This window comes from Lontra canadensis, unplaced genomic scaffold, assembly GCF_010015895.1.
Source record: "Lontra canadensis isolate GAN:19392208 unplaced genomic scaffold, GSC_riverotter_1.0 scaffold88, whole genome shotgun sequence".
In the NCBI taxonomy this organism is placed as follows: domain Eukaryota; kingdom Metazoa; phylum Chordata; class Mammalia; order Carnivora; family Mustelidae; genus Lontra; species Lontra canadensis.
In genome coordinates, this window is record NW_022631082.1 from 7097392 (window position 1) to 7111669 (window position 14278).

The 14278-nt window shown below is 44.8% G+C and overlaps 1 protein-coding gene across 20 annotated transcripts in view; it reads right to left on the minus strand.

The window, feature by feature from the left end:
* CACNA1A (calcium voltage-gated channel subunit alpha1 A) overlaps positions 1-14278 on the minus strand; it is a 284022-nt gene that overhangs the window by 164857 nt on the left and 104887 nt on the right. For 19 of the 20 annotated variants that reach the window (XM_032835843.1, XM_032835845.1, XM_032835844.1 and 16 more), the window contains 2 exons: positions 9760-9865; positions 7301-7440 (listed from right to left, as the gene is read on the minus strand). In XM_032835843.1, coding sequence (XP_032691734.1) covers positions 7301-7440; positions 9760-9865 — 246 coding nt within the window. The remainder of the gene's footprint in view (positions 1-7300; positions 7441-9759; positions 9866-14278) is intronic. The other variant, XM_032835862.1, reaches the window with a different exon arrangement.

Genomic DNA, 14278 nt, shown 5'->3' on the forward strand with positions numbered 1-14278 from the left:
CAATCCTGTGGAAGGCCCTTTGAGAGGTAGAACACACCTCCAAGTCTCACTGAGGAACAGGGAAGCCAGGCCTATTTACACATGGACTCCCTTTCTCACTGGTTAAGGGCTGCTCCTGGGGGTCTTAAATGTCTGTCATGTGGCTGAACAAACTCCTGCAAGTCTGGAGAAGACCCTCCAGCACAGATGCAGAAAAATGAGAGGTACAAGGAGGTACTAGAGGTTACAAGGTACAAGGAGGTACCTCCTTTGGTACTGGAGGTACAAGGAGGTTAGCTTGCATGGGAACTGCCCAGCACAGGTAAACTCAGAGGTGAGCAGGACGAATATTGAGTGGGACATTTGCAGGATCTACCACACACCTCCAAAGGAGTATGTTCTAATTTCTTTCCCTTCAATTCACCAACTCCCATTTATGAAGAACTCGGAACGGTCCAGGGGGGACTCAGTTCACGGTGTTGGCTACAATGTTGCCTTTTCTAATCCCTACCACAGCCCGAAGAGGCAGACACTATCCCTTTTTCCAGGTGAGAAAACCGAGGTTTGGAGGGATACATGCATGTTCTCGAGTTCGTCACTGGCAGAGATCCTTCCAACTCTGAAGCCCAAGTCTTAACCATTAGTCTGGGCCAGTCTTCCATGTGTGGACATCTCTTCTGCCCATTTTTTTCCCCCTGCTATCATAGAGTCCAAGATGGGGAAGAAAAATAAAGATCCTCCTGACTTTTCTGAAAAACTTCATTTTAAAGAAATGATGTAGGACTCAAGAACATGGATTCTAGCTCCAGATCTACTGAGTTCAAATCCTAGATCTACCACTTATGAGGTAGATGACATTGGGCAAGGTGTTTAGTCTCTTTGAACCTTGGTTTCTTCAACTGTCAAGTGGCGGTAATAGTGGTACTTAATTCAGAGGACTGTAAAGATCACCTGAACATACAAAGTGCCTTCTAAGTTCTAATTTGTCAATGTTGCCACTGCTACTAGTAACAGGTATTATGTTCTTAGGGATACTGGGGTGAAGACAGCTCTTTGAATTTAACTTGGGCCTCAGGTTATCCTAGTTTTAGGGCATGGTCCCAGTAGAGTGGTTGAGATTCTAATCCACCCTTTATTAGCTGGAGGATCCCTGAGGCTCTCTGAGCCTCAGATTCATCTCTACAAAAGGCTTGTGGAACTGAAATGTGAAAATACACACAAAATTGTTAATATAGTGCTGGCACATAGTAAATGCTTAATAAATGATGGGAATAACAAGCATGGCAGCCAACAACATTATTATCACCATCACCATATTACAAGATGGAGAAGCTACCTCCTGCTGTTAGGAAGTGAGACTGCTCCTGGTGGAACACAGTTCAGCAAATATCATGACAACCAAACACTTTGAACAATAAAAAGATCAATGCTCTTTCAATGATAAAACTCTTTGAATGATAAGAAGCATTTGTGCCATGGTAGGGAATTCTTATGATACCCAGGATGACTGATCCACGGTGGGGGGGGGGGGGGGGGTAGAATTAATGCAGACAGAAGTTAAAATAAAATGCAGCTGGTATTTACAGGAGCTGTTAGTTGGTCTCCTGAGTTAGAACACCAATTGGGTTTTGTTGTTGTTGTTGTGTTTAGAATGCTGTTTTTATTTTCAGGCAACTCAGAACAGCAACATGGAGGTGAAGGAAGGAGGAGAGAGTGAAGAGTGGTGATATGTGTTGTTAAATTGATCAAAGGGAAGACAGCATGAGGTGTGTGACTCTGGTCAAGTCATTCTGACCCTGCTGGACCCCAGTTTCTTCAGCTGTGTAAGGGGGAACTGGGATTATTATCTGAGACTCCCTTCCTATCTCTCTGGAAAGGGGCTATGGCTGGATACTTGGACAGAAGGAAGGAAAATGCAAGGCTCTGATGGCAGAAACTCGGGGGGCATCATATTATACCACTCTCACTGCCCCCAAACTGGGGTTCTAGGCTCCTTGACATGAACACAGATTCTGATTCGGAAGTTTCCTGATTTGCCACCATCTCAGTGTAACTTGGCTTTGGGCAAATAACTTAGCCTCTCTGTGTCTTAACTCCCTTGTGAGTGAAATAAAGGGTTTGGACCTGCCAGAGTCCACTGAGTCCTAAAATTCAGTGATGCTATGAAAGCAAAGCCATCCTTTCCTGATGGTCCCCAAGTAGTTGGGTATTTTCAACAGTTCTGATCCTCAACAAAACTGTCTGAAGCCTGGGGTAGTTGGTAGGACCTTCCAAAATGGAATCATTTTTACAGAGTCATGAAATGTCAGAGTTGGCAAGGACCGAGAGTTCATCTGTCCCATGCCTTACCTGATGTCAGAGTATCTGTCATAGACTCCCAGGCTATTTAGCTATATCGATGCAATGATCCCCATCTCCATAAACAGCTTAGTGCATCTTCCTGAACACTCTGTATCTCAGAAGTGTTACTGCTTTGCAGCCATTTATTTTACTGAGCAACTATGCCAGGTACAGTGCTAAGCCTGTGAGCACAGAAACAACTGTCTTCATCCCTACTCTGGTCATGTCCACAATCTCCTTTGTTAACACGCACGATTGCATTATTTGACCTCCCAGATGTTCATATATATATTTGAGCACTACAGTCAAAGCTCTGTCATCTCAGAAATACAGCCAAGCTTCTGAAATCCTCCTCTTACACAATTTCAATTTAACGATCAGACCTTCAAATACAATAGAAGCCCACTTCAAAGGAGTTTGATAAAATTGCAAAGTTAGGATTTCTCTGAGGCCTTGAACTACACAGAGCAAACCAGACTCCATCGGTATGATATTTCCTGCCAAATTTTACAAAACAAGAAGGCAAGAACCCTATTAATCCATGAAAAAAATGAATGGTGTTTTAATGCTGTGGTTTGCTTAGAAATGTGAGAAGACAATGAGTTAATCAAAAAGTGCTCATTAAGGCCATGTTGTCTCAGGTCAGATTAATACACTCATATCCCCTCCCCCTGGAATGCAGAACTAAGAGTGTACCGCCTTTGCTTGGCAGTGCCATTGCACAGAAAGCTGAGTTTGCAGGGCTTGCAGTCCCTACTCTCTGTTCCTTGCTTGCAGCCCAATGGGAGACCAAACAGCCCACTGGAATTTGAAGTAATGAAATTTGAGTTATGTGCTTGATTTGAAGGATACAGAATGACTAGACAATAAAGAAGGGTGGCCAATTATGGGAGAAGCAACAGGGAGGCAAGCAGGAGAAAGGAAGGCAGGAAAAATGAAGAGGGAAAGGAAAAGGGGTAAGAAAGGAACAGAATGGCGGCTCCTTGTGGTATTAGGAGCAGGACCCCCTGAGAATCTAATGAAAACTACAGACCAGAAAAATATACATACACACATAATTTTTGCATGCAATTTCAGAGGATCCATGAATCCCATTAATTCTAATGCTCTCATCCTTAGGACCTGTCTCCGATGAAGAATTTCTCTTCTAGGGCCTCATCAGATGTCAAAAAACTAGGAAAAAAGATCATGTTGTTGTAACCAAAGAGCAAATGCAAACACCCAAGTGGCTAACTAACTTATCACACAGCCACCTTTCAACTTAATGACCATTTATTGAGACTTATGACATGCTGAATGGCATACAAGCTTCTCTGGATATTCCAAGAACCATGTTATTAAAAAAACAACAACAACAACAACAAAAAAACCCACAAGGATTTTAAGTCTTCTTCCTGCCAGCAAGGTCAAGCCAGCCCCTGACAGCAAAAGTCAGCCCCCAGGGAGTATAAATTGGCACAACCACTTTGCAGAGCTATTTGGCAATGCCTCATGAAGCCAAGGATGCACAGAGTACACAACTCAGCAGTTCCAATCCCAGGTAGATTGCCCTAGAGAAATCCACTGCCAAGAGTGAGGGGACAGCTTGGTTCAAAATAGCCCAAAGCTGGAAACAACCCAAATAGATAAATACATGGTAGAATACTCATACTGCAGAATACGATGCAACAGGGAAAATGGATGAATGAGACCTAGTCTTGTCAATCACATTAATCTCATGGTGAGTGCAGAAGGAAGGCTGTAGAAGGAAATGTTTACAGAGAAACCTAAAACTGTGTAAGAATGCACTATTTATATTTCTCATATATTTGTGTTGTCAAAATGTAAAGCAGGTACTACATATTTCCTATACCCTTATTTACACATATATAAAAGGGCAAATACATAACTGGAAATGATAAACACAAAACTCAGGAAATGTTTCTGCACCAGGAAGAGAAAGGAACAAGGACAGGGAAGAGAACACAGGGGATTTACACTGTAAGAGAAAGATTTCATTTGGGGGTGCCTGGGTGGCTCAGTTGATTGAGCATCCAACTCTTGGTTTTGGCTCAGGTCATGATCTCAGGATTGTCGGATAGAGCCCTGTGTCAGCCTCCACACTCAGCGTGGAGTCTGCTTGAGTTTCTCTCTCCCTCTCCCTCTGCCCCTCCATCCACCCCCCACAAGCTCTCTCTTTCTCCCCATCCCCCCAAGTAAATAAACAAATCTTTAAAGAAAAGAAAAAGAAAAAGAAAGTTTTCATTCTGATGGTAGGCTGTTGTTCCATCACCTTCCTGTCCTCACCTCTTCCACTCTCTCCCTCACTCTGTTCCAGCCACTCTGGCTTCCTCACTATTCATCAAACATATCAGACACAGTCCAGCCTCAGGACCTTTGAATGTGCTATTCCCTCTGCCTGGCACTTTCCTCCTTTAGCTATCCTGAAGGCTCATTCACTCACCTCCTTCAGGTTTTCATTCAAATACTGCCTTCCCAATAAAGTCTTCTCTGTTTTCCAGCCCTCCTGCTCATAACATGTCCCTTCTCTGTCAATTGTTTCTCTGTAGCCCTCACTGCCACCTAACACACTAGATATTTATTCATTCACTCATTCATTCATTTAGTTTTTCTTCACCACTTGACTATGTATTGCACAAAAGGAGGGACTTTTATCTGTTTTGTTCACTGCTGTGTCCCAGAGCCTGGCACATAATAAGTGTGCAAAAAATATTCACTGAATGGGTATTTGTATACATGAATATTTGTTATATTATTCTCTATTTTTTGACTGTCTGAATACTTTGTTTTGCACTTTTTAAAAAAAGATTTATTTTAATATTTTATTATATTATGTTAGTCACCATACAGTACATCATTAGTTTTTGATGTAGTGTTCCATGATTCATTGTTTGCATATAACACTCAATGCTTCACGCAAGGGAGGGGAGCATGACTGTGGTGGGGTGGGGCAAAGGGAGAGGGAGAAAGAGTGCAACTCAAGCCAACTCCACACTGAGTGCAGAGCCTGATCCCATAACCCTGAGATCAGGACCAAAGCCAAAATCCAGAATCAGATGCTTAATGGCCCGAGGCACCCAGGCACCCCTTTGTTACAAACTTTTAACAACAACAATAACAAAGTCAGCTATTAGGATGTTTCACAGACAAGTTTCCTATTAAGGTAAGAAAAAGATGACCAATACCACAATATGTCCTTGGAACCTGCCAAGGTCCCAAGCCACAGAACTATGGGAACAACAAACGGAGGACCCTCAGGGAGCACTCAAGCCCACTAGAGCTAGCCCAGGGTACCCACAACAGACTACTCAAATCTGAATGCCTCTACCAAAACAGCCCAATATGACAAAGTTCTTTTTGGGAAAAGCAACACTGCTCTGAAACAACAAATGTGCTCAAAACCTGAATTGCAGGAGCCCAGCCACCACAGCATGGGTGCTAAGACCCATGACATCTGCCAGGAGAGACAGGCTCTGGAACAGAGCCTAGAGGAGAAATTTGATCCTCGAAGAGAATTACAACCCCAAAGAGGACAGCTGTGACCCCACAGAAGAGAGCTGTGACCCCACACAAGGGAGCTATGACCCCACAGAATAGACCTGTGACCCCATAGAGGGGAGCTAGAACTCCACAGAGGACAGCTATGACCCCTAAGGAGAACTGTGACCTCACAGAGAACAGCTGTAATCCCACAGAGGACAGCTGTGACCCCACAGAGACAGCTGTGACCCCACAGAGAACTGTGACACCACAGTAGACAGCTATGACACCCACAGAGGAGAACTATGAGCAATGAATAGGGGTCTTGGAAGACAAGCCAGTCTTATCTTGGAGGAGAAGAGTGGGTGGGCAGAGGAGCCAGAAATGAGCACAAAATGGTAATGTCTATGCTGATATCTGTTACAGAACTTTGGGGTCCCTGAAAGAGTCTGACTCGCTACTCAGCAAATCCACCTTCCTTTCTTTTAAGCACAGTCAAATGTTTCTCAGCTTCCCCTGCAGTGATGTGTGTCATGTGAATAAATTCTAGCCAAAAGAACAGGAAAGGAAGAGGCATGTGCCAGGCTCATAAAACCTTCCTAGTATCACTTTGTGTGCTCATTTCTCTTCCGTGGTTTGGTGTAGACAAGCACAGAGTTCTTGGAAGCTGTGAGTCAACAAAGAGGAGCCACAATGTGGCAAGGGCCTGGGTTCCCTCAATCACTGCTTGAAGGAGAGAGCCCTGCCAACAAGGAACAACTGTTTTGGACTTTCAATAAGTGAGAAATAAATTTCTGTTGTGTGTAAAACATTACCCAGTTTCTTCTATTGTTGTCATAACAGCTAGTGTTACCTTATACAGAGGGTCCTTCGTGGAAAGCATATACACACTCACCTTTCAACTGTGGCATGCTATATACAGATCCAAAAACTCTTCTAAAATGGTCACTGTACCTTATCTAGCTTGGTTTTCTCCATAGCCCTTCCACAAACCACTATACTCAGAAGTCCTCAACAAACATTTACCAGCTAGAAATCAAGACCAACTTGGAATAAAGGCATCCCCAAGTGAGGCAAAAGGACCACATATGCACAACAGTTAAAAACTTGATTTCTGGAATCACATAATATTAGATTCGAATTCCAATTCCACTAGCAGGGTGATCTTAGGCAAATTCATATCTGTGCTTCAGATCTCTCCGTGGTCCCATGGGAATATTAATATTTCCTAATTCATTGGGTTGCTGTGAGGATTAAATGAGAGAATGCACAGAAAGCTCTCTGGAAGCAGTCAACACTAATAAGCCGTTATTCTAATTGAAACTAAAAGCATCTGCTCCAACATGCAGGCAGGGTATGGAGATGGGTGTGAGATGCAGAGACATGGTGAAGAACATGGGGACTCAGCCTTCCCGAGCCCAGCCTGTACACACCAACCATGATGTTTCCAAAGTCTTTACAGTTCGAGATAATTCTAAGAAGCACAGCATCTGACACTTACCCTGTTAGCACCACCACAAAGTCCATCACGTTCCAACCATTCCTTAAGTAAGAGCCTTTATGGAAGGCAAACCCCAGGGCGATGATTTTAATGCCAGCCTCGAAACAAAAAATTCCAATGAAGTATGGTTCTGTATCATCCTGGAAGGGAGAGAAGGTAAGGTCAAGATCTTTGGCTGGGCAGAGGGTGGCATAATTGGGGACCTTGCCCACCCGGACATCTCTACACATTTTTTTCTCACCTCTCCTACCCTCCAGCACCCATCGCCCCCCAACGCATCCTTCCCAGAGTTCTCTTGCTTTTACAAGAGAGGCAGAAGCGTGGAGAAAGCACCCTCCTCCTTTCCTTTTGGCCAATCTCACATATCACTTGGTCAAACAGAATTGTTTGTTTGGATCCATGATGTCTAGTATAGCAGCCACTGGTCATATGTGGCTATTTAACTGAAAGTTAATTCAAGTGAAATAAAATAAGAATTCAGTTCCTCAGACACAGAAGCCACATTCCAGTGACTATAATATCAGACAGTGCAGATGGAGAGCATTCCCATCACTGCAGAAAATTCTACTGGAAAGCACTGGTTCAGTATGTCTGTCACACAGATCCCTCAAGGCCTTTGAGGTTAGACCCTGTATACCAACCTCACCCCTAATCTGACACTCGTGAAGGGTCTCAGCTGGTATGCACCAGCACAGCTCTTCAGGTTGCTAAAATACTGGAGTGATACTTCCGCATTTGCTGGCAAATGGCCAGTGTCCTGGTCCCCAGACCCTCACTGAACCTCTTGTGAGTTTCTGGCTTCCAGCTGGTAGTCTATAATATTTTAAATTAAGCTGTAAGCTCCACTCCATCAGAGCCCCTACATGGATGTTTTCCAATCTGTTATGAAGTTTCTCAAGCTTCAATCCTTTCTGCCTTCATGATTCTTTTCCTATCAGCTTGCCATGATACTACTATTTGCTTTCTATTTTTCCAGCTGACTCTCTTAGCTTCACCTTAAACAAAAACCAAAAAAAGTCTTGAAATCATAAGTTTAATAGGTTAGTGTTATATTTTAGAATACATATTATAATTCATACCTATTAACATTTAGGTGTCTTGAGAACCATCTATATTTTGTGGATTAGGAATGAGTGGATTCTTACACCTCCCTCTACCTACCCTTGAACTATTACAGCTGGATCTGAAAAGGTGACAGAGGGAAAATAAGTCTCCTTCTCTGCACTGTCAGAATGCCAGGAGAAGAACCAGGGGGCTTAGGGATGGGTAGGGGGATTGAGAAAAATCTTAGTGCTAGTTTATAGCTCTGCTGAGTTTCACCAAATGAGTAACTTTGAATGAGGACTGTGAACGTCCCCCAGAGCTGACATCCATGACAGGAGACACAGAAGATAGAAGAACAAGTCAAATGACACCAGACGCAAGGAACCAGGCTAACATCAGAATGCGGGACATGCCTTAGGGCTACGGGACTGGTTTCTGCCATAAGTCAGGGCAGAAGTAAAAACAGTTACTTTAGTTTAAAGGGCTTATGCAGGAATGCCTGGGTGGCTCAGTTCATTGGGCATCTGTCTTCAGCTCAGGTCATGATCCCAGGGTCCCTGGATCAAGGCCCACATCAGGCTCCCTGTTCAGTAGGGAGTCTGCTTCTCCCTCTACCCCTGACCCTGCTTGTGCTTGTGTACTCTCTCTCTCTCTCTCAAAAATAAACAAATAAAATCTTAAAAAAATAATAAATAAAATAAAATTGGGTTTAAGCAACATAACAAAATCTAGACCCTGCTTGGATCCTGGTTTGACCAAACTGACTGAAAAATGCTATTTCTGAGACAAACACAAAAATCTGATTCCTGACTGGGTGTGACATGGTTCCAAGAAACCACTGCAAGTTGTGTTGGGTGTAAAAATGTCACTGTGGTAATGGAAGAAAATGCCCACATTTTTAGTGATGCAGAGTTAAGTAATTACATGGCAAAGAACTGACAAGTTGTCTGGGATTTGCCTTCAACGATTTTGCCCAGGAAAGACAAACCAGTGAAATGCAAGGGGACAAGCAAAGCAAACAGGGCAAAGTCTTGAAAACAGCTGAATCTAGCTGAGGGGTTCATGGAGGGGTTCATTGTATTATTCTCTCCATTTCCACGTATACGCAACATCTTTCACAAGAATTTTGTTCCTAATATGATGTTTTTATAGATCGCATAAACACTTGCCAAACACTGTCACCCTGGTCGGCATTGGGTTTGCCAGGTCTGGAGGGATGAGTCATGAAGGCATCTCTCTCTCCAGATTATTGGTATTCTCAAAATTTAGGCTTCCCAGGTAGGGGGGCTCATGATCCATGATCCAGCTCTTGGCTCCGAGACTGAGAGTCTGCCCTGCCTCTGTCCCCACCCCCGCAGCCATGGCAGCTTGCTTCTAAAGCAAAAGAGAGACCCCTCAAGGGAGACATCACTTACCAGTCGTTCAGACATTGGGGTCTTGTCATCGTCGGGTAGGTGTTGTTCCAGAGCAAGGACAATGCAGTTTGCTATGATGGTGGCTAAAATCATATATTCAAAGGGAGTATGGAGGAATTAAGGAAAATCTTTCCAGCTTGTTTGGGCTCACAGCAAAACTCAGCAGAAGGTAGAGAGATTCCCCATTCTCCCTCTGCCCCCACACATGCAAAACTCCCCCCCCATTATCAACATCCCCCTCCCCCCCAACCAAATGGTGCATTGTTATAATCAATAAACTTATACCAACACAACATTATCACCCAAAGTCCACCGCTTACATCATGGCTCACTCTTGGTATCGAACACTGAGAAGTCTGGACAAGTGTATAATGACACGCATCCACAACGAGAGTGTCCTGTGAAGTAGCATCATTGCTCTAAAGACCCAGCAGATGACTTTTTAAGGAAAATGTAGATGTTATTCTCCATCTCACCTCCAATATCCACAGAGCAAATATTAATTCAGCACATAATGGGTGCCGGGCCCAGTTCAGGACACTGGGGACACAGCTTACAGTAAAAGAAACAAAAATCTCTGCCCTCATGGGGAAGAAGTGAGTGTGTGAGACAACCACACATATAGAGCATTACGAGGTGGTGAATGCTATGCAGAGAAAAAGCAGGAAAGGAGGTTGGGGGTTGCAATTAAAGTAGGGTAGTCAGGGTGCCTGGGTGGCTCAGTTAGGTAAGCATCCAACTCTTGATTTCAGCTTAGGTCATGATCTCAGGGTTGTGAAATCAATCCCCACATCAGGCTCTGAGCATGGCAGGGAGTCTGCTTGAGATTCTCTCTCTCTCTCTCTCTCTCTCTCTCTCTGCTCCTCCCCCTCCTCATGCTCTCTCTCTCTCTCTCAAATAATAAATAAGTAAACCCTTTTTTTAGTAAATCTTTTTATAAAATAAGTGCAGTACAGTATTCCGACCTGATGCCCAAAGCACAATCAACAAAAGAAAAAACAGGCAAACCAGACATCACCAAAATTAAAAACTTTTGTACATCAAAGAGCATCATCAACAAAGTGAAAAGATAACCAACAGAACAAGAGAAAATATTTGCAAATCATGTATCTGGCAAGTCTGGCATCCAGAATATATAAGGAACATTTGTCACTCGGCGACAAAAGGTAGTCCCAATAAACAATGCGGAAATGGCCTGAGTAGATCTATCTCCAAAGAAGATATTCAAATAGCCAATCAACACATGCAAACATGCTCAACTTCATCAACCATTAGGGAACTGCAAATCAAAACCACAATGAGCTACCATTCCCCATCCACTCGAGTTAAAACAAAACAAAACAGAGCAAAAACAAAACAAACAAAAAAACCCCACGGAGAACAGTAAGCATTGGCAAGGATGTGAGAAATTAGAACTTTTGTGTGTTGCTGGGGGAATGGTGCAGCCTCTGTGGAAAATAGTTTGGTGATTCCTCAAAAAGCCCACAGAATTACCATATGATCCAGCGATGCATATCCTAGGTGTACACCCCAGAGAACTGAAAAGCAGGTACCGAAACACATGTTCATAGCAACACCAGTGCGACAGAAAAAAGGTGGGAGCAGCGTGGATGCATGGATGAACAAAAAGTGGTCTATCCAGACAACGAACCATCCTTGGCCACAAAAATGAAGTGCTAATACACAGCACAGTGTGGACGAACCTCAGAAACATTGTGCCGAGTAAAAGAAGCCGCCCATAAAAGGCCACATACCGTATGATTCTGTGTATGTAAAATGTCTAGAACGGGCAAATCCACAGAGTCAGAAAGCAGATGGGCGGTTGCCAAGGGCCGGGGGAGGGGGTTGGGAAGTGACTGCTTAATGTTTTGGAACTAGACAGATAATGTACAACAAACACTCTGAATGTACTAAATGCCACTGAATTAGTCACTTAAGAATGGTTAATATTGTTACATGAATTTTACCTCAATAAGTAGAAAATAATATGGTGGTCAGGGTAGGCCTCCGAGAAGCTGACCTTTCAAGATCTGATGGAGGGAAAGGGTAGTCTGTGTGGTTATCTCCAGATGTGGCATTCCCTCTCCCTCCAGGCACAAACTCCTTCTTGCATCCTGGGAACACTGCTCTGGGCGGACAAGGCCTGGTGACCTGCTGGAGGGTCTCTACTTGGGGAGGGCCTTCCCTGCTCACTTTACATTAGGACCTGATCTGCTGACCAGCTGGTGAGCCAGAATGTCCCCTGTCCCCCTGCCAGACCCACAGAGGCACTGCCCAGTCAATCTGGGTGTAGAGAAGTGGGTGTCAGAAGGGAAAGCCATAGGGTACTGGTCAGTCTGGAGTACAGCTTCCCCACCTTGGCACTACTGACATCTGGGGGGCAGGTCATTCCCTGTGGTGGGAGTGATGAACAACAGCATCTCCTTCTCTCCAGTTACGACAACCAAAACTTAACGACAACGGAAAGTGACCTCCAGATACTGCTAAGTGTCCCCTAGGAACACCGGGGTCCACTGTTCTGTGGAAGGATCAAAGAGCATGCCTTGGTGAACTTGCCCATGTTAAACCCCTGGCCTCCTCCCAGCTTTCTCCCTTGGAAGCCTAACTTGCCTTGTTCTATCCTTTGGCCCTAGAGTTAGCTTGGGCCTTTTGGAAGCTCCATAAAACCAAAGGATCTTATAGGCTGGTGGAGTGAGAGTATATACGCACTTTCCAGGTGGGAAAAGAAAGTCTGGAATGGACAACCTTGGGAGTAAGAGTCTAAGTAAACCAGGAAAACCAGGCCTTCTTTGTCACCGGCTTTGGCCTTTGCCTCCAGCTGAAAGCGGCTGAGCCGCGCTTCGTGCACACTCTGAAAAGCAAATCTGACACTCAGGGCAATTTGGGGAGCCAACAAAAGCCGGCCCTGCCGACGAGTGCCTCTGATTGGCTTCCTGCCTCCAAGCTGACAGTCATTAGGAGCACAGAGAACAAAGCTGGGCTATGTTGCACAAATATTCCATTCTGCCTCACCCTGCAGCCCAGAAAATAAGAGACAATATTTGTATACAGAGAAGCAACGCCAAGCCCTTCCCTGGCCTCCCCTTGCCGAGGCTTCTGAAGCCATGATTTGAATCTGATGATTTCACTTCCCTTCCCTGCCAACTAGCTTCTTGCTCACTTCTGTGTGGAGCTGCTGGCTCACTCCTGGGGTGGAGGGGGTGTGTGGCCTCCTGCCCCTAAACAGCTGGGATGTGACTTCCTCTCCATCAGACTTGAGTTGAGGTTCCAGGAAGAGTCCCAGAAGACTGGTAGCAAGCAGCACTTTCAAGGTTGCATTATCAGGATTTCAATTGTCCAGTGTCGCCTGGATTTCAGGCCCAGAGCTCTCCGGATAGAGCGATGAAGCCACAGCATGGGGGAGAACGGAAAGAGGCTGCCCACTCCTACCTTACTGCTTTTTTCTTGTCAAACATGGCAATACTGGCTATCAAATATTAACCCTTCTCCCTCCATGCACACACGGACCCCGCCAATGTCCACAGATCTGCCTCCCCCCGCCATGGGAAATGGCGACATTGACCTCATACCCTTGCTACTGAATGGTCGCAGAAGAGCATCAGCTGCATCCTTTAGAAATGCAAAGACTTAGCCCCTCCTCCCCCCACGCTGACCTGCTGAGTCAGAATCTGCATTTTAGCAAGATCTTCAGGGGATCTGTGTGCACAGTGAAGTTTGCCTTAGATCTATTTCAAGGGTAGGAGGAGACCAGGTAATTGTGGCTTTGAGTCATCTCAAGAGAGGTGGGGGCTCCCCTCTCTCCTCCACATTCTGACCCTAGGAGGAGACTTTGGGAGCCCCAGACCAGTCTTCTGGCTGCACACAGGTAAAGGGGCTGGTAAGAAACCCAAGATCTTGATGAAATAAGAGTAAACTGGCATGAGACAAATATGCAGAAAAGAAAATTCCAGCTGACATGGAAGGAGTCACAGCCTTCCCATGACTCCCATGTCACTCAGAAGAAAAGCCAGTCTTCCTGGCAGCCAGCAAGACCCAGCATGACCTGCCCTCATCACCTCCCTGCTCTCATGACCTCTGTCTCCCTGTGTTGGCTCAGCTGCAGCCACACTGGCCTCCTCCACATTCCCCAAACACGAGGCATGTCCCACACTAGGGCCTTTGTACCTGCTATTCTCTCTCCTGTAATATTTTTTCCCCACAGACCCACATGGTTCCCTCCCTCACTCCCTCTAGGTCTTTACTCAAAGGTCACATCCCCATAAGACCTTTACCTCTTGCCCTGCTTATTTTTTTCCTCGGCCCCGTCCCTGGTCAAATATATGCTCTATTTTTCTTCTTTATCTTGTTCACTGTTTGTTTTCCCTAATAGACTATAAGCTCCATGCAAGCAGGGATTTTTGTCTACTTTGTTCACTGCTTTGTTCTCTGCACCTAAGAGAGCATCAGTTTTCATAGAAGGTGCTCAATAAACACCTGAATAAGGAAGGAAAGGTGGGTGGGTCCCGGTTTTTGCATCTTC